This window comes from Oculina patagonica, chromosome 1 (assembly GCF_052425735.1).
Source record: "Oculina patagonica isolate OP01 chromosome 1, crgOcupat, whole genome shotgun sequence".
NCBI lineage: Eukaryota > Metazoa > Cnidaria > Anthozoa > Scleractinia > Oculinidae > Oculina > Oculina patagonica.
The window spans coordinates 15,998,802-16,026,373 of NC_135758.1; the positions used below are offsets into that span (position 1 = coordinate 15,998,802).

The 27,572-nt window shown below is 39.3% G+C and overlaps 2 protein-coding genes across 3 annotated transcripts in view; one reads left to right on the top strand and one right to left on the bottom strand.

Moving 5' to 3' along the window:
• The window catches only part of LOC144658735 (leucine-rich repeat-containing protein 72-like), a 51,213-nt gene extending 31,616 nt beyond the window's left edge, over positions 1–19,597 (bottom strand). Inside the window, exons 1-2 of one of the 2 annotated variants that reach the window (XM_078519212.1) lie at positions 19,467–19,597; positions 14,006–14,079 (exon numbers count right to left, since the gene is read on the bottom strand). In XM_078519212.1, the coding sequence (XP_078375338.1) occupies positions 14,006–14,079; positions 19,467–19,469 (77 nt within the window). In that variant the 5' untranslated portion in view covers positions 19,470–19,597. Of the gene's footprint in view, positions 1–14,005; positions 14,080–14,153; positions 14,208–19,466 lie in introns of those variants that run through there. The other variant, XM_078519204.1, reaches the window with a different exon arrangement.
• Positions 14,286–20,699, top strand: LOC144658869 (ribonuclease P protein subunit p14-like). Its single transcript, XM_078519354.1, has 6 exons — positions 14,286–14,322; positions 14,356–14,413; positions 15,911–16,007; positions 17,823–17,899; positions 18,051–18,129; positions 19,119–20,699. The coding sequence occupies exons 2-6, from the start codon at positions 14,358–14,360 to the stop codon at positions 19,197–19,199; spliced, it is 390 nt and encodes a 129-aa protein (XP_078375480.1). The 5' UTR covers positions 14,286–14,322; positions 14,356–14,357; the 3' UTR covers positions 19,200–20,699.
• The last annotated feature ends 6,873 nt before the right edge of the window (positions 20,700–27,572 follow it).

Consider the following 27,572-nt stretch of genomic DNA (forward strand, 5'->3'; position numbering starts at 1 on the left):
AAAAGAAAAACACACAGAATTCAACATGGATTAAAAAGCCAGGTGAGCATAGTTTTTGGAGATGCAGTAGCCTAATGCTATGAAAAATGTTGTAATTCGTGGCCTTGCTTTGTGTTCTTGGATAAAGCATGTTAATCTCATCATCACAGTGCCTCTCTACCTCTGGAGTATAACAAGTGTTGGATAGGCATAGCTGCTACCGCTACAGGGGCGTAGCGAAGGGGGGGAGGTCCTGGGGTGCCCGTGACCCCCCCTTTTGTGGGATATTTTATTGGAAAAAATATACAAACATTGGCCAAAATGCACAAATCTTAAGATCAAACATGGCATCAATGTATTAAATCTTTCTTTACCAGTGCTAGATACTCAATTTATGCGGCTATTTTGCAGACTTGTCCCTCCCCCTTAATCTTAAGTAGTTAAGAAAACCATCTTTCATATCTGGAATTAACCCACTTTCTTTCCAATTGGAGTCTGTTTTGTAATCTACTATACTAAAAACCGGACAACTGCTGTGAGCATTCTTTAATGCCATAAAGACCTTCCTGGTTAACCAATTACAGTTGAAATGGCACTTTTGAGAGTCCAATTTGAAAATTTTCCGGGTTACCATGTCCCCGGACCCCCCTAGAAGATCGTGCCTACGGCACTCATGTTTGCGCCTTCACACTCACATCCGCCAGTTAAACATTTCAATACTGTTCTTAAAAATGTTATCGAAACCCTGACTCTGACTGCTCATACGAAAAAATTTCACTTCTAGCAACACACAACGTGGATGTCGATGTGACAATCTGTTACTTACCCTGGGTGTAACATAATGAGTGTGACCCCCCCCCTCCCTCCTTTGAAAAATCCTAGCTACGCCCCTGCGGTAGTTGGGAAATGATGTAAAACCCAGACTGCAGACTGGGGGGAGAGGGGGGATGCAGACTGGTGACTGTAGACTGGGGTAAAATGTAGATTGAGATAAAGTAACAGAATTAGAGTCATGCACATAGCCATTTTACCCAGTGGCTTCACAGTTTGAAAGAATACATATCAGACAAGGTTTTGCATGATCAAGGGATCAAGAAAAAAGCTGGCCATGAACGACTTCATGCCAACACATATTTGATCATATTGATCTTTTTGAGACAGCAAAGATCTTTGAAACACTTTAATTTAAATTTCAAGTCTTCTGTTTTTGTGAAGCAGATGAAACTGATAAATAAATAAATAAATAAATTTAGAGGCAGTGGAGCATTTTGAAATGTGTGAGGGGATGCCATCGTACTCCAAGCCAAGTGCATACCCCCTATCCCCAAGGGACGCATCCCCTACTCAGATTTCCCTGTATGTCACTGGCAGTGTCTGGTGTGTTGTAATCAATTTGTGGCAATACATAACCTAGGCAGTTTAGACTATCTTGCTTCATGGCACTTTTTGGGTTGTTCTTTAAACGTCGACAGGTAGAAAATGTATGCTCTGCAGTCATGGATGCAACAGCTAATGTCAAATACAGACCTCTCCTAGTTGGGTTTTGGGGACATGCATTTCATTGATAGTCCTACACCATAATAATATGATTGGAAAACGGTTCACACTGAATAAGGGCTATGCCTGAAACGTTTACATGTGTAAACTACACAAAAATATGACACTATTTACACATTTTTTTAGTTTTTGTCTCGTGTCGTCATGACGACGTTGTCATGACGACACAAGATAATTGTACAGGGGGATATTTTCCCTCCATGTCAATATTTTTCCCGCCATGTCAACATTTGCTTTGTGAGGCCGCGGAATTTTCCCGCCATGTCAACATTTGTTTTGTGATCGGATGCCGCCGGAATTTCATATCAAAGAACTAATGTTTCTTTACAAAGGTCGCAACTAACGCGCTGGTTTATCAAACAGTAAGTTAGGAGTATTTATTGTAAAGGGCTTATTATGTAAAAATACAGGCACGCTAAAAAGAGATGACGTTTTTTTCTGAACTTGTAGCAAACGAGCAAATTTTAAGTGGTCTAACAGGCAATAAAAATGGGACAGAAATAAGGCCCCTTTTAACTGGCAACAGTGCCTATCCGCTAACGAACTGGCTAGTGAAACCCTACCCGGACAGAGGACGCCTGACTCAGGAGCAGCGAAAGTTTAAAACCTAAAGTTCGGTGCGCTACGATCTGTAGTGGAACGAGCATTTGGCATGTTGAATTCGAAAGTTCGTTGGAGAATTGCGTTGAAAAAGGTTGAACAAAAAACGAGCATCTTAAAAAAGACTATGATTGCTACGTGACTTTTGCACAACTTTGTATTGAAAGGGGTGACCTTTGTGGCATGAATAACAACAATTTAATAACAGAAGATAAACGATTAGATAAAGACAATTATTTTGATGCCAAATCTTTAAAAATGTCAACTGTGGCGTTTGTTTGTTCAAATCTTGCGTTGTGCTGTTCCATACTTTTTCCCACATTTCAAGAAAAGAACTCTGCCAGTCTGGAGTCGTACTTTTTTGCCTTTCTTTCTTCAGGCGGTTCTGATTCATCGAGAGAAACATTTACACTTTCGATTTGCAAAGCCTCGTTTACACTCGGCTCTGAGGTAAAGGTAGAACTCAATGTATGACCGAAAGAGGGAAATTATATTTGATGAGTTTTCTTAGGATTGAAGAGCAGAAAATGTCAATCTAAAGCGCAAAACATACATTGTTTTTAATTTTTTTGACCCAAAGATTGACCTGAGTCAAGAGGCACTACATGTAGCTTCATATATCCTGCTGTGAATTCCACGCTACAATGAACACAACTTTTAGACGACAACAACAGCCTTTTCAGTGCATGAATGAAGCTCTAAAGAGGAATACACGTAGATGTGACACATTTTTTTTCTTTAAATTAGCTGTACGCTTTTCAATTTTGGATATATTTGAGCTGCAGCCAGCAGTTATCAAGAAAAATACAGACAAGTTTTACATTCTTAAAATAACATTCTAACCTTTGCCGACAAGATTGTACTGAAAATCAATGAAATTAATTGTAACTCAAGCAGAAAACGCGTAGAAGAAGAATGAAATACACCAGGTTATTACAAACGCATAATACAATGTACTAAGCGAAAGAGAGAAATTATATTGATGAGTTTTAGAACGGATCTGAAAAGCAGAAGTGTCTAATAATCAACAAGATGTCATTAGATGGAAAAATAAATTTCCTTGTGCTGCGTGGCACTTGTAAAAGTAAAAAAATATATTTATAATTTTCTCTCTTTATGATTTATATTTCTATAAAAATTTTAATTTTCCACGTTTTTCGGCTTTTACAAAAAAAACAAACCAAAAAAAAAACCCCAAAGCCCCGAGATATCCCTTTTTTTTCCCCGCGGGGCCCCCCTCACCCACATGGTCTGTTTTTATTTTTTTTTTCTTTTTGGGGTCGCCCCCCCTCTTTTTGCCCCCCCTTCTTTATTTTCATTTTTTTTTCCAGCGCCAACCCGTCTTTTTTAAATCTAATCTCTTTTTTTCCACAAAGCAAGACCCAAAACGAAATCTACTTTAATTTTTTTTTTTACTAAAAACTAAAAAAATAAAATTTTAATTTTTTTATTATTTGTCATTAGATGGACCTGCCTGTAAATTTTTCGTTGTCGTTGTTGTGCATAAAACGCTAGTATACCGCAACTTAAATTGAGCGAGAAAAGCAGTTTTTAACATGAAGCTCTAAAATCTCTTTGGAGTGTCTTGTCTTGTGGTCGCTTGTAAAGTTTTAATTTGTGCAATTGTGAGATGTATCAGAATAACAGCTTCACCTTGCCAATTTAAAGAATAGCGTGCTTTCATTTGATATCTATTATTTTATCTTGAGAGTTTTGGAAAGTAGTTGAAAATCATTTCTGCTTACAACGCGTAGGAAAACGCGAAAAAAATCTTGAAAAACGCGAAAAATCTTGAAAAACACGAAAAATCTTGAAAACGCGAAAAAATCTTGAAAACGCAAAAAAAATCTTGAAAAACGCGAAAAATCTTGAAAAACGCGAGAAAACTTGAAAAACGCCACACAATCTTGAAAATCACCCGAAAATCTTGATATAAACGCTGGAAGCTTGAAAATTATCATGAAAAGGTCAAATGAGATCTTGATCTCACGTGACACGACGTGCTTGTTGAATACATGTCTGTTAGGCCAAACACGACTCCCGTTGGCCGCTTAAAGTTAACCTTCAGTCTGTTTAATTATGGATTTTACGATTTTAGATCTCTAGAGCTGTTTCAGTAAAAATATTAATGCCATTTTGTTTGCTTGTTCTGTGGCATGTTTAGTTAAAAGTCGTTTATCAGTCCTTTAAAAGAATATTGTTGTCTCACTGTCTGGAACGTGTATCGGATCAGTAGACCTCTCGAACATAGCCTGCAGAACAGGCGGTTTATTTTGCGGGTCGAGGCGCGAAGTGCTAGGTTTTTATTTAGCGGGTCACGCGAGGGCGAGCGCGAATGAAAAATATAAAAACCGCCTGTTCTGCAGGCTATCTCGAACAATGATTTTGTTTATCATAAGCGTGCGGTCAGCTCGCAGGATTGTGTCTTTTCAACGGATGCGAAGATCTAAGATCCGAGTCCTTTCAAGGGTAATGCAGTCTCAAAGCATTGTGAGTTATTTCAGTTTTTCAAGCTCCCCTTAGCTTGGGTGTTGAGATTTGTACAAAAACGGCAAATCGAATGATTTCAAATAATTGGACGAGACTTTAGGAGCAACTGATGAGTTCCACTAAAGAACCGAAACTCGAGTCTTGCTTAAGAATAAAAAAATTGCCAGAAGAGATCATCGTTACCGCATCCTGGAGACTTCAAATGCAGTAATCAAACTGTAATAGAATTTATTTGTTGGATGCAAGTAACGAGACACAACGAATAAAAAAATGGAGGCAGTTAGTTGAGTTCCAAAACTCAAATCTCAACCAATACTTTTACCGAAACAGCTCAAAGGTAGTAGTGTTTGGCCTACCAGACATGTATTCAACATGCAAGCACCGTGTCTCACGTGAGATCAATATCTCATTCAAGACCTTTGTTAATCTTCAAGCTTTTTCTCGTTTTCAAGATTTTTTTCGCGTTTTTCAAGATTTTTTACCGTTTTTCAAGATTTTTCGTGTTTTTCAAGATTTTTTTCGCGTTTTCAAGATTTTTTCGCGTTTTTCAAGATTTTTTCGCGTTTTTCAAGATATTTTCGCGTTTTTCAAAATTTTTCACTTTGTTTTCAAGATTTTTTCGTGTTTTTCAAGATTTCATGTCACTTTTCAAGATTTCATGTAACTTTTCAAGATTTTATGTATTTTTCAAGATTTCATGTAACTTTTCAAGATTTTAACGCACGATACTCATCGTACACCGTAGATATAGCTTTTATATCAACGTAACTAGTATATACCTAATGGTAAAAATGTTGCTGAAAGAGAGGATGATGTAAATATCAGTTGTTCGATCTGTAAGCATTGTTCTTATCTTTGTGTAGACAACTTTTTTTAAATTTAGCCGCGGCAACAGATTGTATCGGGGTTAAAGAGGGATTGTAATCTAAGCAATTAGTTGGCGGTTCGGGATTGAATGTCAAAGTTAATCTTGAACACATATGCATAGCACATGTCGTTTGAACAAAAGGTTTGAATCGTTTGAATCGTTAGTCGATTGAATACCCAACCATTTTAAAGTTATGACCAGTTATGGTACAGCATAGTAAGCTCTGTGTAGAAGTTAAAGTCTCTCTTTAAAAGTGAGATTTGTGCGAGTTAAACACTACTACATAGTTTATTGCGTACGTTCGCGCGGAATCACGTGTCAAGCAAGATCGAATGTTTTCTATTAAGCAGAACCTAGCAGAATATTTCATTCAGTAGATTTCATCCAATAAGCAGACCAGAGTCTAAGCGCGGGCCGGCCGAAAATAGCGAAGAAAATGACTGTAATTTACACTTTCTTCAGCCGCTGCGTTGTAGCTTTGGCGTTACAAAAACATTAAGACTGGCTCAAGAGTGACCAAAACCAAATTTCTCCTCACAATATCAATACTAAATCAGGAGAAGTGGTTATAAGAATTAACAAAATCATCACCACTCGCTTGTCATTATCACTTAACAGGCTAAGCGTTCACGAATAAACACCCAAAGCGATATCTTATATAGCGTGAAGAAAGCACATGGAAGTCATAGTATAAGTATACAGTAGAATGTATGCTTAGTGAACCAAAGTGCAATACAGCGTTTTTCCACAGCTAAGTATCCGTCTGTCATCTTTTTCTGCTGTTATTGGAGTCCTATAACTGATCAACGGCCAGATGCTGAAGTGTACTTTGAATTTTGTTTTTTTTATGTTACATACACGCTTTTCAATTTTTGAAATCTTTGCAAGCAATAAATAGACGTGAAAGGCGATCTCTTTTTTAAATAAACTCTAAAAAGTGACACGAGACACTAAGCTCAGAGGGCTTTTGATTTTGTTTTATAGTACTATTTTGAAAGTGTCACGCATCAACTGGGAATTTTTCTTACCTGCATTTGTCTACACCATATTATCCTGCCAAGCACAATCCTGATAAAACAATTTGTGTCTTGACAAACCATTTTTACACTGCGCTAGAGATACTTCCGGAATAAAAATGTTGGAGGGGGGGGGGGGGCTATGCCCCCAAAATTTTTGTTTGGGGGCTACAGTTTTGTAGACTCTAGCAGCGACTTTCCTGCCAAAAGTTTTACACATTCCAATTTCGAAAATGGTGGAAAGGTTAGCTATTAGAGGCTTATTCTGAAAAATTGATCCTGATCTTTGTCGATATGCATTTACAGGTTCACTTGAATCACTTTTAGTGTGAAGTTTTGCCCATACAACAATGTACTCAGTGTCTATGGTGAGCATTTTGAATATGCAAGTTTGCGTTACGGTCTGCTAAACTTCAAATGTTTGACCACCAATCACGCCATGTTTAATAGCCAATTAGATCATGTTTTAGAGTTCACGCTAAGATGCAAGTTAAGGTAGATATTGAGGAATCACCTTAAATCTGCATGAAAGAATGTGAATAAATTTAAAGTGGTCAAAAATTTTGGGCTCTTTTCTTTAAGCATAGTTAGCTATGCTTTAAGTGTATGATCACAAAAATTAATCAAAGATCTCTTCGAGATATCAACTTTTTATCATGAAGTTAGTATGAGTAGAAGGTTTATCCTGGGCATTGTTGTTTGAACATATCATGGAAGAATTCAAACGTCTTTCAATTCAAGCATTTTTTGTTATTTTCGAGGAGGAAATGCTGTATTTGTCAGTCGCGATGGCTGGGCACTTTGCGACTCATATACTTTGGCTTGGTTAAAAAATGGTAAACTTTGACGTTTGCCTTTAATCGAAATAGTTGTTTCCTTTCGAGTTAGAAAGATTTCTACTCGGCTTAATGCAGGGTTCCCGATAAAGGTTACGTACGACAGAGTTACCTTTTGCATTAACTTCTGAACAGAAGCAAAAACTTTTAGCGTTTACTGCTTCCACCGGAAGTAATTTCACAACAGGCTACAAAAACACTTGTAAATATCACTTCACACCTGCATTGAATGATGTTGCAATTCTAAATTGTGCAACTCAGCAGAAATAATCAATTGTCACGAAATGAGTTCCCTTTGGTTAACTATTAGCAACGTTTTAGTGTGTGAAAGACTTGTACCAGTACAAATTTGCGTTGTTAATCGTTTCAGGTTAAATTAATATTAGCGCCTAAAGACTTGTACCAGTACAAATTGCGTTCTTATAAATCGTTTTAAACTTTGTTGCCTTCGAGCGCTGAACCGGTGGGGGGAGGGGGGGGGTACTCCCTATAATGGCCTATACGGGGAGGCTCCGCCCCGAAAGGGGTACCTTTTTCAGGCTCCAGGTATATAAAAGGGTAGGGATTTCACAAATTTAGTTATATGAAAGGGTAGGGAAATCTGCCATAATGATATTTAAAAACTTTTGGCTGTATCGTCTTAATTTATTAAGTGCTACATAAAAATGAGAAGAAAACTTCCCGTTTTAGGTAAATGTGATGTCGTGTAGGTATATGAAAGGGGTGCCTTTTTGCAATAAAAGGTATACAAAAGGGGTACCTTTTCTATCAAAATGGTAAGGGGGTAAAAGGGGGTAAAGGGTAAGGGGTTAGATCTACGGGCGGAGCCTCCCCATACAAAACTTTTTCGAGTACCCCCCCCCCCCCCGGGGCGCTGAACCCCTCATATTCTTAATTGATTATGTCACGTAAGATTTGGGCTAATCACATTTTTAAATGTTATATAACGTTTGTAAATTTGACAAGTCACGTTTTTTCTACAAGAACGGAAGTGTTGAAGCACAACTATAGAGTGACACTTTACAAGTCACACTTTGTTCACCCACAGCGGAAAGTATTCCCTTGAGAAATTAAAACAGTCCCTTGAGTATACAAGAATGTGGTTTGAGATAAAACAACCTACCCACTATTCTCCTTCTTATGCTTGATAACAAGCAAAAAAGTCGAAAAAACGTAAATCATGCCTCATTTGGCCAAGCCCCCAAATTTTTGTTGTAAAATAGCTTGTAAAGTAAAGTTACATAATTTTTGTTACTATACACAGTCTGTATTTTACCCCTGATCTGTAGTCTGCAGTCTGTATTTTACCCCTGATCTGCAGTCTGCAGTGACTGCATTTTAAACCTGATCTGTATTCTGCAGTCTGTATTTTACCCCTGATCTGTGTCTGCAGTCTGTATTTTACCCCTGATCTGCAGTCTGCAGTCTGCATTTTAAACCTGATCTGTATTCTGCAGTCTGTATTTTACCCCTGATCTGTGTCTGCAGTCTGTATTTTACCCCTGATCAGTAGTCTGCAGTCTGTATTTTACCCCTGATCTGTGTCTGCAGTCTGCATTTTACCCCTGATCTGTAGACTGCAGTCTGTATTTTACCCCTGATCTGTGTCTGCAGTGACTGCATTTTACACCTGATCTGTATTCTGCAGTCTGCATTTTACCCCTGATCTGCAGTCTGCAGTCTGTATTTTACCCCTGATCTGTAGTCTGCAGTCTGCATTTTACCCCTGATCTGTAGTCTGCAGTCTGTATTTTACCCCTGATCTGTGTCTGCAGTCTGCATTTTACCCCTGATCTGTAGACTGCAGTCTGTATTTTACCCCTGATCTGTGTCTGCAGTCTGTATTTTACCCCTGATCTGTGTCTGCAGTCTGTATTTTACCCCTGATCTGTAGACTGCAGTCTGTATTTTACCCCTGATCTGTGTCTGCAGTCTGTATTTTACCCCTGATCTGTGTCTGCAGTCTGTATTTTACCCCTGATCTGTGTCTGCAGTCTGTATTTTACCCCTGATCTGTATCTCTTTTTCTGCAGTCTGTATTTTACCCCTGATCTGTATTCTGCAGTCTGCATTTTACCCCTGATCCATAGGCGTAAGGGCACCTTTGGACCCGGGGGGCGGAGACCTTGTTGCCCGAAAAAAAAATTATCACGGGTTGATAGCCAAATAAAGAGGCATATATAATATGCAAAACAAAACGTGCATTGAAATAGTTTTGAAAAAAGCTTGCCCGTTTGCTAAAAGGAAACGATAGTACTTTAATTAATTTCATGGCATTGCCGGAAGGTGTCAATGCACTGAATCCTTTTTCTTCGGAAATATTATTTTATTTATTCACTCTAGTTCAGGGAAAAAAATTATGTATAAAAATTAAAGTATTTTGGGGGAGCCAATTTACAGGCTGCGGTCACATCTAGACTGCTAACTATAGTTAAGACGGCGTTAACTATAGTTAGCTATTTCGGTAATGTGACCGCTTCTCTGTTCGCCCTAACTTTAGTTAGAAAATTTACGCCTCGCTGATCCAAAACAATACACACTAACTATAGTTATACCCAAGCAGAGTTCATGGGTTAGTCTTAAGTTTACAAACAAAAAACCAGTCAGAATGCGACAATTCTTTTCGCACGTGCGAGATGAACATAAATATGCAAAGCAAAGCGTGAAGGGAATAAAAAAAAGAAAAACAACATGCCAAGAAATTACATATCACCAATGTTAGCAAAAATAAAGCTTGAATTCTTCGGCTTCTAGCATCCTTACTTCATTTTATTTTCTTCAACGCAGAGATACCGTGCAAAAATAGAAAAAATAGAGGAACAACTAGACACAGATCAACAACAAGGGCTGCCATGAACTAATTTAAATTCGAAATTATTCAAAAGCTAATCAGAACTAACTATAGTTAACTGCATTGGTGTGACCGCAAAGGCGACCGAAAGCACTACCACTATAGTTAGGTATGACGTCACGTAACTTGAGACTAACTATAGTTAAACTTAAGTTACGTCGTAGATGTGACCGCAGCTATTGTTTTCCCCCACCTTGAAAGTTACACAAAAGCGTGTGAAACATTTTCAGGGATAAATGGATCGAAAATTTTGAGCTATCCCTAAAGGCTGGTTCTCATATGATCGCCCCGATCGTCTCTGTCGCTTCTGTCGTTTGCAAAGTCTGAGGTGATTGGAGCAAGCAAACTTTTTGAAGCGACAGAAGCGACAGAGATGATCGAGACGATCATATGAGAACCAGGCTTAAGAACTTACATGTAACATTTGAGAAAAGCATCTGCAGCTTCATCACAATTGTAACAGCTTTGTTTCAAGGTCTTACACTGGGTCCACCGCGCGCAAACGCTCAAGCTATGGAAAAGCTGATTGCAACTGAATCAAACTGAGGGATCACACAGAATTTTCAAGGAAAATCGAACATGATGATGATGATAGCAATTTGCGAGAGGAAACGAAAGCAAATGAATGAGAAATTTGGACTTTTCAAACACAAAGTTCGGTATATTTCCAATACTTTTCCTGTTAATGTAATTCGTTTTGAACGTAATTTTGAGATTTGTCGGCTTATTTTCTATTTTTTGCTAGGCTTATTGCCCGAATTCTAAGCATTTTGCCCGAAAAATTTCGGCACTGGGGGGGCTGCAGCCCCCCTCGCCCCCCGCCTCGTACGCCTATGCCCTGATCTGTAGTCTGCAGTCTGCATTTTACCCCTGATCTGTAGTCTGCAGTCTGTATTTTACCCCTGATCTGTATTCTGCAGTCTGCATTTTACCCCTGATCTGTAGTCTGCAGTCTGTATTTTACCCCTGATCTGTAGTCTGCAGTCTGCATTTTACCCCTGATCTGTAGCCTGCAATCTGTATTTTACCCCTGATCTGTAGTCTGCAGTCTGCATTTTACCCCTGATCTGTAGTCTGCAGTCTGTATTTTACCCCTGATCTGTATTCTGCAGTCTGTATTTTACCCCTGATCTGTAGTCTGCAGACTGTATTTTACCCCTGATCTGTAGTCTGCAGTCTGTATTTTACCCCTGATCTGTGTCTGCAGTCTGTATTTTACCCCTGATCTGTAGTCTGCAGACTGTATTTTACCCCTGATCTGTAGTCTGCAGTCTGTATTTTACCCCTGATCTGTGTCTGCAGTCTGTATTTTACCCCTGATCTGTAGTCTGCAGACTGTATTTTACCCCTGATCTGTAGTCTGCAGTCTGTATTTTACCCCTGATCTGTATTCTGCAGTCTGTATTTTACCCCTGATCTGTATTCTGCAGTCTGTATTTTACCCCTGATCTGTGTCTGCAGTCTGCATTTTACCCCTGATCTGTAGTCTGCAGTCTGTATTTTACACCTGATCTGTATTCTGCAGTCTGTATTTTACCCCTGATCTGTGTCTGCAGTCTGTATTTTACCCCTGATCTGTGTCTGCAGTCTGTATTTTACACCTGATCTGTGTCTGCAGTCTGTATTTTACACCTGATCTGTGTCTGCAGTCTGTATTTTACCCCTGATCTGTGTCTGCAGTCTGTATTTTACACCTGATCTGTAGTCTGCAGTCTGTATTTTACCCCTGATCTGTGTCTGCAGTCTGTATTTTACACCTGATCTGTAGTCTGCAGTCTGTATTTTACCCCTGATCTGTATTCTGCAGTCTGTATTTTACCCCTGATCTGTAGTCTGCAGTCTGCATTTTACCCCTGATCTGTGTCTGCAGTCTGTATTTTACCCCTGATCTGTATTCTGCAGTCTGTATTTTACCCCTGATCTGTATTCTGCAGTCTGTATTGGGCAGTTCCAGAAAATATCCATACACCACGACGGACGGCTTTTTGGAATTCCGAGGGCAAGGGGGGGGAGGTTCTTTGAACTGGAATTCCGAGGGCATGGGGGGATACTTACGATTGGAATTCCGAAGGCATGGGGGAGTTCCAGATCTTGGATTTCCAGAGGAGATAGACAAAAGTGTGTTCCTTGAAATGCTAATTTTGTGGATTACTCATTTGTAAATAAAGCACGAACTGACGACCGCATCGCAGAAGCAGGATACAAGAAGATACAAGACAAGTATCGGTCGATCAGGCGTGTATTTGCGTTCATTTACAAAAGAAAACCAATAAAATGTGGGTTGTACATCAAGCTCCAGAGGCCTTAACGTTGATGAATGTCTTCATTCACTCTTTTTTCTTGTCAAAGCGGATCCACAACATATTCAGCACATTCAGTGGAGCGCGAAACTATTTTGCCACGCTTCGAGACGCCATTTTGAAGCACGTGGGATTGGGAGCGACTGCTGACCCCAAAGGCTCAAATTCAAGATGGCGGATATGTCAGTGCATTCGATCGTAGCTCTCAATCATATTATCTTCCGAAAGTACACACGTACATGACACAATATTGTTATTTTAATGTTCTGTACCAGTTTGGGGCAATGTAAAGTTAATGTAGGTTGTATCTGTTGAACAAGAGGTAAGGAGAAAACTCTTATTTTTTGCGACCAGCAAACAAGCACCAGCGCAGTTCGCTGGGAGCAACTCTAATGTTAGTGAGGAAAGATTTCTTTGACGCTGACTAGCGATTCCATTATATACTCCTAAAATTCGCAGGCGCTTGTATTGTTCTCGAGCTATATTTGGCATTTAGCACGTGAACAAATGTTCCTGCTCATATGATTTTAATTAAATTAATCCATATTTGGTGCAGCGAAACATGCGTTCAATAATTCCATATTCCTTATTTGGCGTGTTCGTACATGCCCGTGTTTTCACGATATGTCAACATGTTTTCACATCGCTCATGAGTTTTCTGAGCGGTTAGTGTAAAACGAAGACTAAAATGCAGATTGAGGGTAAAATGAAGACTGCAGACCGGGAGAAAAATGCAGACAGAGGGTAAAGTAACGAAATACGAGTCACAAAGCCTTCCGCCGACTCCAAAGTTTGAAGAAATGTATGTCAGATTACGTTTCGCATGAGCGAACACGTGAATGGACTGGCGGTATTAAAATGTTTATATCCCGACACAAAATGTGTTCAATTTTTTACTTTTATTACGGACTTGACCTTGTGAGACTTCAAGTCAAGTCTTCATCACCAGTAAACTGGATGAAACTGAACGGTTAACAGCCCTTTCAGCTGTTTCAGGCTGTGCCCTTTCGGAAATTATTTTTTTACGCACACAAACTCATTGAAACTCAAGTCATTTGTTTATTGCTCCTTGTGTTGCAGCCGCCGTACGTGTCACAAAATCCTCGATCGTCTGCAATTCGCAGCGCAAGCAAGCAAGTTAACCGCTCGCTATAAACATAAAAGTGTTGTACCTTTTATTTTTTTATATAGTGTTTTATTACGACGGTTAGCGAAGCAAAGCCATTATTTATAACTTCCCCCCCCCCCCCTGCAGTCCGGGCGCATTTTACACTGACTGATTGGGAAACCTTAAAAAATCTATGCTGGAGATAACCTATGGTGGACAAGCATCCCATCCAGGGATGCTGGTCACCAGGCTCAGGAACTACAGACATCCCACATGACTCATACATACAACCTTATCATGCTACTACTTTAAACACATCTTGACTTCATGATCTTATAGAAAAGTGTGTCAGTATAAAACATCGGAAACACTGAAGCCGTACTTCGTTCATTATACTAACCTGTTTGCCAAGTAAATCTCCGAAACATCTTTATCTTTAGTTATACCCCGTCTCTTTAACTGCTTCTCGGTTTCCTTTAAAATGAAACGAATCATCAGAACACAGCAGAAAGAAAGTGCACTTATTTTAGATACTATCACTTGCTTGCCTTTTCGCTGTCCGCCATGTTAGGAAGTCACCGAAGTCACCCACCTGAAAGTCACCATAACTACAAGCGCCAGCAACAAATGCGGGCTCAGAACGTCCACTCGCAGGAAGCGCAGAGGGCCTGAGCGCGGCCTCACACAGTTCGATCTTTCTTATATTTCTTATCATCATTATGACATGTACATGGTCACACGGATAAATATTTATGGAGAAAATAACACTACCGCAGATAGCACAGTTCTTCTACTTGAGAGTAAAACTGTAAGTGTCGTTGAATATTTAAGCTACATACTCAGGTCAGCTACAATGAGGATACCTAAATCCGAGCTAGGGTCAGAGCCAGGATTCGAGCTAGGATCCGAGGAACTAGCGCTCCGGTTAGCCTGAATAGCACTCCAGTTAGCCTAAATAGTGTTCGGTTAGCCTAACTAGCACTCCGGTTAATCTAAATACCTGGGCCTAAATAGCACTCCGATTAACCTACTTTAGCTTAGGTTGCTTGCGATTAGCTTTTATAATAGGGTTAGGGTTAGGGTTAGGATCCTAGCTCGGATCCTAGCTTGGGTCCTGGCTTTATTATTAGTTTATCTCAGCTACAATGCCACAACATGTAAGCTTATTATTGTATACGCTTGTGAAATTATCCGCTCAGTTGTTTTGATGCACTAAATGAGCCCAAATTTTAACCCTGTTGTAAATCTCCAGAAATGCTTTATCTTTCACTTAATACATGTACTGTTTCTTACAGACTAAACCATCATATATGCGATGCCCAAATTTGAACAATAATCAAAGATCTCTTCGAGATACTGACTATTCTCAGCTATTTTGCATGAGGTATAATTATGTGTATTAATAGGGGAAATGATTATATTTGAAAGGGAATTGCTATGCATTAAATCAGCAGGTTAAAACCGATCTTAAAGTTTGACTGCCACTTTGCTCTAAAAGTGAAGATTATCAGTTGATTGATTTTCCTCGTTATCAGCTGGCTGGGAATTCCCCTTGTCAAATTCTTGCTTATAGCCGTAATCCGACCGTCTGTCATTATCATCTCACATATCACCTTTGTCAATTTATTTACATTTCATCAGAGGCACAGTGTGGTACAGGCCCTACAGTATTCTTCTCTGGGTAATAGTAATTGATAATCACTTGTTATTCCCTGATAACCCAAAGTAAACAACTAATGACAATGTATAATAAACAAAGCAAATCTTATTTGCAATATTTAAGGCATTGATTACGTCAACAAAGGTCAACACATTATGCTTTCACAACAGTGGCATACAGCTAAACAAAAGTATTGTTGATGTGCTAAAAACAACAAATTCTCAGACGTTTCAAGACTTTTGTGTCTTCATTAACGTAAAAAATATGGTAAACAGATAGCATGTGCAAGACCTTACATTCAAACAGGATGAACATTGACTTTGCTTTCTTGTGACAGTGCAAGCGTAAGCTTATGGCAAAGAGGCTTTTTAATTGATTTACATGTTCACGTCCATTTGCATAATTAATGTGCTAAGTACTTCGACCATGCATAAAGCTCAATTACCCAGCACTAGACACATGTATGCGTTGCGTACCTATTTATATTTTTAACTATGCATGCTTGGTTAATTTGAATTTTTTAATAGGTTGAATTTTTAATTATGTCTTCTCTAACTGCTTATTCTCAGGTGTAATATACCAAAGAAGATAATTGAGTTTTAGATTTAAGCTAGAAGTTATTCATCTTATTTAATTTTGTTGCAGAGAGATTTCAAAAGAGGATGACTTGCCACCATTTGAGATTGATGCTGTGATATTCAAAAGTCTTTTGGTGCAGGCTCTGCAGTCATTACATGGCAAGGTAAAGATTTGAACCTAATTAATATCAAATGAAAATACAATTTAAGTTTAGTACATTCATGTGCAAATAAATTTAGGAGCGTAAACACTGTTTGTGTTGTATCCTTGCAACTTGATATTCTGCAGACTGTATAGTACATACACTCATGTTCTGACATTTGTGGATCCAAATTCGAACTTTATTGGGGGTTAAGTGGGTAATTGCTTCCTCTTCCTAGAGACCATGCATCAGCCACCTCAGAAGGGGAGGATCAAAGAATTTACCCTATATGTGTACAGTTCATAAACATTGCAAGCACTCGCTTGTGCAACTTATTGCTGTTAGTGTTTGTGTTTTGATTACCCTATCTTGAGCGAAAAAAAAAAAAAAATTAGCGTAATGGGCCCACTTATAGTAACAACCATCCCATGTTTACTCTAATGGAGAGTACATCTCCCCTTCCTTCCCGGAGCGGTCAACATGCATATCACTGAATCCCCCTTATCATAGGTGCGAATTCTTGGAATAAATGATGCAAATGCTCATTTCTTATTCATTATTATATAAACAAAACTGCTCAATCCAAACAACAATTCTCCATCTCACAGCACAGCACAGCAACAAAAATCGATGCAAAAATTATTGCATTACCTTGAAATTCGTATGGAAGGAGTTTGACACAAAACTGCGGTATAGTAAATTTTCGCAAAATGCAACTTTGGAGGTTGGAGAAGGTTTTCAAGCATTTTATAATGTTTACAAAACTAGCGAATACTTTTTAACTGTTCACACGATCAACAATCGGCCAGGCACTCTGATTTAGCAAGCATTGGGGAGGCTTCTCACAAAAATTTGGGTTTCTGGCCTGTTTCATTGACGAGCGTCAAGTATGGAAACTTTCAATAGAATGTTAGAGTTGAATATACATGAGTATTTCCAGACTTATGCTCCAACGATTTTCATGAAACTTGCTATGGTATGTATCAAGTGAATATAAGAAATTTAGCAAAAATATATCAGCACAATTTTTTACTGGATGTGATTTTGTCCAAAAAGTGGGGTCCAGTTTAATGCTGGTAACATTAAAAATATTTTTCTCCAGTTAAAATCAAATTAAATCATATAATTACTGAATGATTCGCGAAAGTTTTCCCAAAGTTTCATAGTCATGGTGTCAAAGCAGAAAAAGTCATGACACAAAGTTTGACGTGGATGAGTGCACCTGGAATAACTAAGGAGCCACCTTAATGTGCTCTGGGACAGCACCTTATCTTTGAGCTTCCAGGTCTGTGATTGGGCACCTATTCTGACCTTTAAGTTTCAGATGTAATCTCTGAATGAGGAAATCTGTCAATTTTAAGTCTTTCTGTTTATTGAAATTAAGTCATTTTGAAACGTCCATTACAAATAACCAGTTCTCCTACCCTGGCAAGAACTTCTTCAATTTGTGTAAACATCTAAAAATGGCTTAAAATTCTCTTGCTTAGAGGGGGAGGCATTATCATGCTTGGCGGGATGATATGGTATAGGACTTTCAACGAAAATCCTTTCCCAAAATGCTGCTAGGAGAGATCTGCATTCTGTAAGTGGAATACTCGAACCGGGACAGTTGGAACAAGAAACAATAGAAGTAAGATTGTATTTGACATTACCTGTGGCTTGGCTTGGAGTAAAATGCCCCCCCCCCCCCCCACAAAAAAAACCCTTATGTTTCAAAATGCATCACCACCTCTGTTTGATTATTCTAACAGGTTTAAACCGGCTTTCATTAATTAAGCAATTTGCCATGTACAATATGCAGAAATTTTCTAATGTGGTGTCGATGTTATTAAACAGATTGGTTCTGCAATCAATGTTGACATCATCAAATTTGAACCTGTCTTAATGGAGGCCATAGTAAGAGTAAAAGAACGGTATGTAGTAGGTGTTGTTATACACTAACAAATAGTTCAACAATTGCACTTCAGTTATTCAGTGTTCTCATTCTCTCATTGCCTGGGAGTGAGGTGAATGTCTTAGGTATCAAACAAACTCAGGAGTTCACATTTTTTGCCTTTTTATTAGAGGATTGGTGAAGCTGTGGAGTGCTCTAACTCTACTGAGTTACTATCAGGATAGAAAGTGTGCAATTAGAGTGATTCAGGTATTGGAAATGAAATACACTGATATTTATGTACTGGATGAATGAGTAAAGATATTTGTATCCTGCAAAGGTACAAAGATGCATTATTAAATGTAATTTATTCATATGGTATCCATGCTCAAACACTTGCTGTTTCTGCATAGAGCAATCTCATCTCATTGTGGACTGAAGAAATACACTGCATTGCTACGAGTGAGTGAGTGAGTGAGTGAGTGGCATCTATAAAAACTATTAAAAAGGCTAATCTGGCAGGCGAGGATGAATGTAGCAGGGTGTTCTGTAAAATCTATATTACTACTTAGTGAAGTGTATTCCCTACATATGACATGTAAAATAATTATACCTAATCGTACCTTTTTGGTACGCTTCGGCGGCATATCAGGTGAGTTTGGTCGAGCCATGGTTTGTATTTTGGCGAGACTTAGTCGTGCCAAAATACCCATGGCGAGATCATACTAGCCTGATATGCAGCCGAAGTTCCTCTTCTGCCTTTTTTTTCCACTCGTTTGTTTAGAGTTTAATTCTCTAAATTTTCAAAATCAAAATTAAGCGAAAAATTTGGAAATTCCGACTCCTTTTTTTCAGTCTGAATGTCTCCGTACTTGTCGGCAAACATCGCGCAATTGGCGAGCGCGCCCAAGTTTAGTTTTGGCGGAAAAGATTTTCTCTTTTTACGACCGCTAAACACCGCTAAATTACGAAGTTCTGTTTTATTGATAAAACCTCTTTTCAATTCATCGTACAGTAACACTACTTTACTTCAAAGTGGCCGTGATATGGTGGCATATCAGGTCAGTGGCTTGATATCGTAGGATATCGGGACAGTAGATCGTGCTTCTGATTGGCTACTTGTGAATTTGGGTACGGTAATGAAAAATAACATACAAAAAAGTGAGATACAATTGTCATATAGTCCTCTATATTTAAAATGGAGTAGCTTTGGGAGTTTGAGTATTAAATTAGAATTAAATATTGCATTAATGTTTTAGGTGTCTGCTCATTTACTGAGCCTAGCAGCTGACAGCAGACAGTGGGAGATAAAACAGGATGAAGACCTTGTGGCCACATGACAACAGGACCTATCTGGGCTTTAAAGTGCACTTTGGGAAGGGGTTCTTAAAACGAGTTGACCATTACAAAATCTCCCAAAAGCTTTTACTGCCTCCCTTTGCAGTGTAACAAATCCTTGTCATGTTACACCTGCTCCTGATCACAGTACTCCGCAATCCCCCATCCCCACCCTGAAAAACAGTTCATTCTAATAGTTTAAAGAAGTTTCTGAAGGTTTTTTTTCAGTTTGTAGAAATATTATGCAAGTTATATTTAAAAGCCTGTACCATTGATAGTTACTTGATTCATCGCATTCAGAAGGATTTCTTCACTTTGGATGTGCAAGGGCGATCAGATCATTGCTTGTCTGGTGCTACTGGGCTGTCCCTCTTTCGAGCCACGCAATTGAATCTTCATCTGAATATTCATGGCAAGGACTGACAAAAAAGAAAATAATTTATACAGGTATGAAGTAGGCCTCCTTGAATCTTAAATATTGTTAATTTACATCGTAATGAAACAAGGTATCGCAGAGGCCTTCTTCCAAACTACTATAATGAATTTAAGATGATTCCTTAGTATTGCATTGTGCATCCTTATTACTGCACAGAATTTTACCCGTTCTTAACGCACGTATAATCAAAATTGTGTAAGAGCATTTCAGAAATATCCCGTTAAATATGAAATAGGCGCTTTGATGTTTCAAGGTTTTTGAGCACAGTTATCCAAAACTAAATATTTCGTAACCGTAGCCATTTGCATAGGTCCTTTTATTTTATAAAATATTTATCACTATCAAAGACCTTTTACCAAAAGGGAGGTCGTTTTTGCTTTAATTTGTTGAAAGTTATCGACTGTCAATTGTAGGAAACCGCAAAATGTTGCGCAATGTTGATTTACTTAAGAACGCTCTTACAGACTTTTGTGAAATTTCGTCTACAGGTAGTCAATCTGCTATACTTTAGCATATCAAAAACTGAATACCAAGAGCCAGTCTATGTATTTCGAGAAAAAACAGGCTTGTTTAAAAACAAAAGAAAACGACAATCGTTGCTATGGTTACCACTGTTACTAAAAAAAGGTAAAATATCACACTTTGGTCATATTTGATCATTATGGTGTAGTTTGGCAAAAATCGAGGATTGGCTTCTTAGATAATTTTAATTTTCAAAACAACCACCCTTGGGCTAAAAAAACTTCATCGAGCCTCCTTAAACAACTTCCTTCAATTATGTTGCCCCATGTTCGCACGAGGCCAAAACTTAATTGCAGCATCTCGCGTGTGTGACAAAATAAAGTAACATGGTGCGTGACTGAAGTGGAACTAAGTCTGCCAGAACTTGGGGGCGACATGGCTTTAGGGGGGGTTTTGGGGCGACCTGACCTGCTACACCGATGGACCAAGTGTTCGTGCATTCGTTTTCAGTAAGTACCATATTTGGAAAATCACGAGAAGAAATTAACCAATAAAAATTGCAATATTGGGATTAACTTCACAGTTTGCTCAAGTTCGCTCTCAATGATGTACCTTATTTTTTTTTTAAATTTTTTTTTTTATTATTAATTTAATTGCAACACACACACAAAAAAAGAAAAAGCTTATTTACAAATTGATTACTTACATTACCTCTACTCACGGTACAGTTACATACATTACTTACAGATAGTTTGAAAAAGAAAGACTACTTACTAAACGATTACTTGCACTACTTACGGGACCGTTACATACATTACTTACAGGAAAAAAAAAACTACTTACAAATTGATTACTTACATTACTTACGGGACAGTTACTTACATTACTAAAATGAAATTATAATTTATTGAGGCTGAGCAGGAGAAGAAACTAACACTACTTACATTAAATCTAAAGGATCGAAAAACAAGAAGAAAATAAATAAAAAGGGGAAAAAACGATACTACTTTATAAAATAAAAGAGGAGTTTAATAGTTAAAGATTAAGTGTCAATGTGTCAGATTTTCCACTTTGTATTTAAGATTGAGTTTGTTGCTAAAATCAGTCAGACAAAGTAAACTGTTATTTAGCTTACTTGCATGTATATAGTATTTCATGAAGAGGAGGGTGTAATTGAGCTTTCTTTAGCACCGGGTTGTATGGGTATTTACAGGATGAAAAAAGCATTTCTTTCGTATCCGGTTGGAAACTAGAGCCATTTTGAACATTAAACCAATCAATGACATTACGAGAGAAGGTTCGAGTAAATGTGCAGTTAATGAAAGTATGATCTATAGAATCTGGTTCACTGCAATATGCACAATCACTATCTGTGTGGATATCATGATGATGTACCTTATTATATTACATGAAATTTTCGCGACACGTAATATCGCGAATTTCGCGATTAAATAAACGCTAAATTAAAGTGACGCACACAATGAGTGTCAATCAAGTAAGAACGAGTTAAGTACCACTGAAGGAAGGGATTTTCACGACTGTTGTGGTCAATTGACTCAAGAGCTAATCCACATGCAAGCATGAGGTTTGTTGTAGATCCACGAGCCGCTTAGAACACTTTGACAATGTTATGACGCAATTTACCATCAATAACACTACAGACGCATAAAAAACTGACGTCAATTTTTTTGAATCGACCGCTTTTTCCATGGTCTATTCTTTTGATTGGTCACCAAGACATGGTATATAAGCTCATATACCATTGACCACAAATGTGGAAGCCGATACACGTTCACGAGAACAGCCGTGCACAGGGCGAATATAACAAGTCAGCTGAACACGTTATTTGCGTGCACAGGGCGAATATAACCACTAACCTGAACACGTCATTTACGTGCACAGGGCGAATATAACACGTCAGCTGAACACGTTATTTGCGTGCACAGGGCGAATATAACCACTAACCTGAACACGTCATTTGCGTGCGCAGGGCTAATATAACCACTAAGCTGAACACGTTATTTGCGTGCGCAGGACGAATATAACAAGTTAGCTGAACACGTCATTTGCGTGCGCAGGACGAATATAACCACTAAGCTGAACACGTCATTTGCAGGCGCAGGGCGAATTTAACATGTAAGCTGAACACGTTATTTGCGAGCACAGGGCGAATATAACTACTAACCTGAACACGTCATTTAAGTGCACAGGGCGAATATAACAAGTCAGCTGAACACGTTAATCAATTATTGTTATTTGCGTGCACAGGGCGAATATAACCACTAACCTGAACACGTCATTTGGAGGCGCAGGGCGAATATAACAAGTAAGCTGAACACAGTATTTGCGTGCACAGGGCGAGTATAACCACTAACCTGAACACGTCATTTACGTGCACAGAGCGAATATAACAAGTCAGCTGAACACGTTATTTGCGTGCACAGGGCGAATATAACAAGTAAGCTGAACACGTCATTTGCGTGCACAGGACGAATATAACAAGTTAGCTGAACACGTTATTTGCGTGCGCAGGGCGAATATAACAAGTAAGCTGAACACGTCATTTGCGTGCGCAGGGCGAATATTTAACAATTAGACACGAGCCCGAGCATGAGCCAAAGTCAGAGGCGCAGCCGAGGACACGCTCAAGAAAACGAGGGCGAGAGTCATGAGAGAACCAAGGAGCAGCCAAAACCACAAAGTGCACGAAGACATAAGAAATACCGCTAAAGAGCACCGGCGCGACGCACGGCGAAGAAAACAGTGGGAGAACCAATCAGACGCGGATCCAATAGAACACAGCTGAGTTTCTACTAAAACAAGTTAGCTGAAACGTCATTTGCGTGCGCAGGGCGAATATAACAAGTCAGCTGAACACGTCATTTGCGTGCACAGGACGAATATAACAAGTTAGCTGAACACGTCATTTGCGTGCGCAGGGCGAATATAACAAGTAAGCTGAACACGTCATTTGCGTGCGCAGGGCGAATATAACAAGTTAGCTGAACACGTCATTTGCGTGCGCAGGGCGAATATAACAAGTTAGCTGAACACGTCATTTGCGTGCGCAGGGCGAATATAACAAGTCAGCTGAACACGTCATTTGCGTGCACAGGACGAATATAACAAGTTAGCTGAACACGTCATTTGCGTGCGCAGGGCGAATATAACAAGTAAGCTCAACACGTCATTTGCGTGCACAGGGCGAATATAACAAGTTAGCTAAACACGTTATTTGCGGGCGCAGGGCGAATATAACAAGTCAGCTAAACACGTCATTTGCGTGCGCAGGGCGAATATAACAAGTTAGCTGAACACGTCATTTGCGTGCGCATTTGCAGGCGCAGGGCTAATATAACAAGTCAGCTGAACACGTCATTTGCGTGCACAGGGCTAATATAACAAGTTAGCTGAACACGTCATTTGCGTGCACAGGGCGAATATAACAAGTCAGCTGAACACGTTATTTGCGTGCGCAGGGCGAATATAACAAGTCAGCTGAACTCGTTATTTGCGTGCACAGGGCGAATATAACAAGTTAGCTGAACAGGTTATTTACTTGCAGAGGGCAAATATAACAAGTTAGCTGAACACGTCATTTGCGTGCGCAGGGAGAATATAACAAGTCAGCTGAACACGTTATTTGCGTGCGCAGGGCGAATATAACAAGAAAGCTGAACACGTTATTTGCGTGCGCAGGGCGAATATAACAAGTCAGCTGAACACGTTATTTGCGTGCGCAGGGCGAATATAACAAGTTAGCTGAACACGTCATTTGCGTGCGCAGGGCGAATATAACAAGTCAGCTGAACACGTCATTTGCGTGCACAGGACGAATATAACAAGTTAGCTGAACACGTCATTTGCGTGCGCAGGGCGAATATAACAAGTAAGCTGAACACGTCATTTGCGTGCACAGGGCGAATATAACAAGTTAGCTGAACACGTTATTTGCAGGCGCAGGGCGAATATAACAAGTCAGCTAAACACGTCATTTGCGTGCGCAGGGCGAATATAACAAGTTAGCTGAACACGTCATTTGCGTGCGCATTTGCAGGCGCAGGGCTAATATAACAAGTCAGCTGAACACGTCATTTGCGTGCACAGGGCTAATATAACAAGTTAGCTGAACACGTCATTTGCGTGCACAGGGCGAATATAACAAGTCAGCTGAACACGTTATTTGCGTGCGCAGGGCGAATATAACAAGTCAGCTGAACTAGTTATTTGCGTGCACAGGGCGAATATAACAAGTTAGCTAAACAGGTTATTTACTTGCAGAGGGCAAATATAACAAGTTAGCTGAACACGTCATTTGCGTGCGCAGGGAGAATATAACAAGTCAGCTGAACACGTTATTTGCGTGCGCAGGGCGAATATAACAAGTAAGCTGAACACGTTATTTGCGTGCGCAGGGCTAATATAACAAGTCAGCTGAACACGTTATTTGCGTGCACAGGGCTAATATAACAAGTAAGCTGAACACGTCATTTGCGTGCGCAGGGCGAATATAACAAGTTAGCTGAACACGTCATTTGCGTGCACAGGGCGAATATAACAAGTCAGCTGAACACGTTATTTGCGTGCGCAGGGCGAATATAACAAGTCAGCTGAACTAGTTATTTGCGTGCACAGGGCGAATATAACAAGTTAGCTAAACAGGTTATTTACTTGCAGAGGGCAAATATAACAAGTTAGCTGAACACGTCATTTGCGTGCGCAGGGAGAATATAACAAGTCAGCTGAACACGTTATTTGCGTGCGCAGGGCGAATATAACAAGAAAGCTGAACACGTTATTTGCGTGCGCAGGGCGAATATAACAAGTCAGCTGAACACGTTATTTGCGTGCAGAGAGCTAATATAAGAAGTCAGCTGAACACGTTATTTGCGTGCACAGGGCTAATATAACAAGTAAGCTGAACACGTCATTTGCAGGCGCAGGGCGAATATAACAAGTCAGCTGAACACGTTATTTGCGTGCGCAGGGCTAATATAACAAGTTAGCTGAACACGTCATTTGCGTGCGCAGGGCGAATATAACAAGTTAGCTGAACACGTCATTTGCGTGCACATTTGCAGGCGCAGGGCTAATATAACAAGTCAGCTGAACACGTCATTTGCGTGCACAGGGCTAATATAACAAGTCAGCTGAACACGTCATGTGCAGGCGCAGGGCGAATATAACAAGTCAGCTGAACACGTTATTTGCGTGCGCAGGGCTAATACTAGTTGTACCTATCGGTAAGTGCCAACGAGCGAAATACTCATGTTCGTTCATAAGAACAGATATTGAATGGTTTTTGATAGAACTATATTTGAAATGACCACTGATATGGTAAATTGTATTTTAGGTAATATGCGAAAAAAAGTGCTATTTCTCTGGTGTTATTAAATGACACAGGCTTGATAGCCTGCGTAGCAGGCGCCGTAGTTTCCAGCGCGCGTATTCTCGCGATCGCGCACTCTTTTAAACACACTAAAAACGTACACAGATGTCTGCTACGCAGGCTACGGGTTTGACAGATTGATAACTCTTGACAAATCTTTAAGTTCTTTTCAACGTTAAAATGTCACAAAATGTAGGCAATAAATTAATGAGGTTTAAACACTGTTTTTTAAATACGCAAAACTTTAAAATTTGAACAGAAAACAAAACTTGAACTGTCAAGGATTATTTGGAGACAAAATTTTTATTCAAGTTAACATTACATTTGCCGTTAGAAGCAAAAAACTTTTGACTTTCTTGTGTGTATGACATGCAGTAATTTTAGTGAGCGTCGCTTTGAATTGATGTTTTTCCTACGCGGAGCGAAAATGCGTGCCAAATAAAATATAAACGGTATTTGATTTGGAATAAATCATCGGTCAAACAATTACTATAAACACGATCAATACTAAAAGGAAGCATTTACCCGACTTCAGCATTCTCATAAGTCAAGAAAACTCTATTTGAAGTCAACAGTCCGCTTTTGATTTTCATGTGTCTCTTCGATCGTAAATCAAAGGACTCCAAAGTCGAAAGATTATTTCATCGCTTTGAAGACCTTGATGTTCATTTTTTCGGCGGTCGAATATTCTGTAGGGTATTCTCTTTCGATTTATAATTCCCTAAAGGTGTATTTATCGGTAAAGGGATGAATGACCACATTGAAAATTTTAACAGCGAGCCACGTGGACGCCATTTTGGTCATTTGCTCTCTAGCAAGGAGTGAGAGACTGGGAACCAGTTGGGAAGAACAATACAACCCAAATATGGGGTTTACTTACACCCAAATATGGTCAAAAAAAAGTCCTTTACGCAGAACTTAAGATTTTCTCTGCCTATACACTCATACGCACACGGCTCTATGATTCTGCCGCCTCGACAGCCTCACCTCTTGGCTCGGCTGTCTCGTTGGCAATAACAAGTTAGCTGAACACGTCATTTGCGTGCACAGGGCGAATATAACAAGTCAGCTGAACACGTTATTTGCGTGCGCAGGGCTAATATAACAAGTTAGCTGAACACGTCATTTGCGTGCGCAGGGCTAATATAACAAGTCAGCTGAACACGTTATTTGCGTGCGCAGGGCGAATATAACAAGTCAGCTGAACACGTCATTTGCGTGCGCAGGGCGAATATAACAAGTCAGCTGAACACGTTATTTGCGTGCACAGGGCTAATATAACAAGTAAGCATAACACGTCATTTGCAGGCGCAGGGCGAATGTAAGAAGTCAGCTGAACATGTTATTTGCGTGCACAGGGCTAATATAACAAGTAAGCTGAACAGGTTATTTACTTGCAGAGGGCGAATATAACAAGTTAGCTGAACAGGTTATTTACTTGCAGAGGGCTAATATAACAAGTTAGTTGAAAACGTCACTTGAGAGAGCGCAGAAATTTAAAAACAAGTTTAACTGTCCTTTCTAAGCGCAATTTCTTTGACCTGCTGTGCTAGCGATTAGAATAATCACAATGGAAATTCTAGCAATGTATACGGAACCATCACAATTCTAAATACCAATAGAAAACCATTATTTGAATAATTAATGTTGCTGGAGTAGCAAATAACAATGACTCCTACCTACAAATGTTAAGATCATTGAAGGTTAAAAAGACATCTCAAAAAAGTTACACTCTTGGTCTTAATTTTTGCACTAGGCACACAGCTTTACGTCAAACATAATTAATAGAATTTCGAGCTTAATTATCATGGATACATTCGTCAGGTGCGGGTGCAGCAGCAATTCTAACAAGTAAGCTAAAAAACTATCATTTATGCCCGCACGGCATCTTTATCCAGCGTCATGTTTGAGTGCCCAGTACGTTAAAACGTGAGCTAAAAACGTACGACAACTGTGACAAATAATCTAAAAAAGTCATTTGTAAGCGCACCTCAAATCTAACAAGTAAGCTTAAATGTTGTTTGTGGGCTCATGCAATGTGTAACAAGTAAGCTAAAAAGAAAGAAGAAATAAACTTTAAACTAGAAA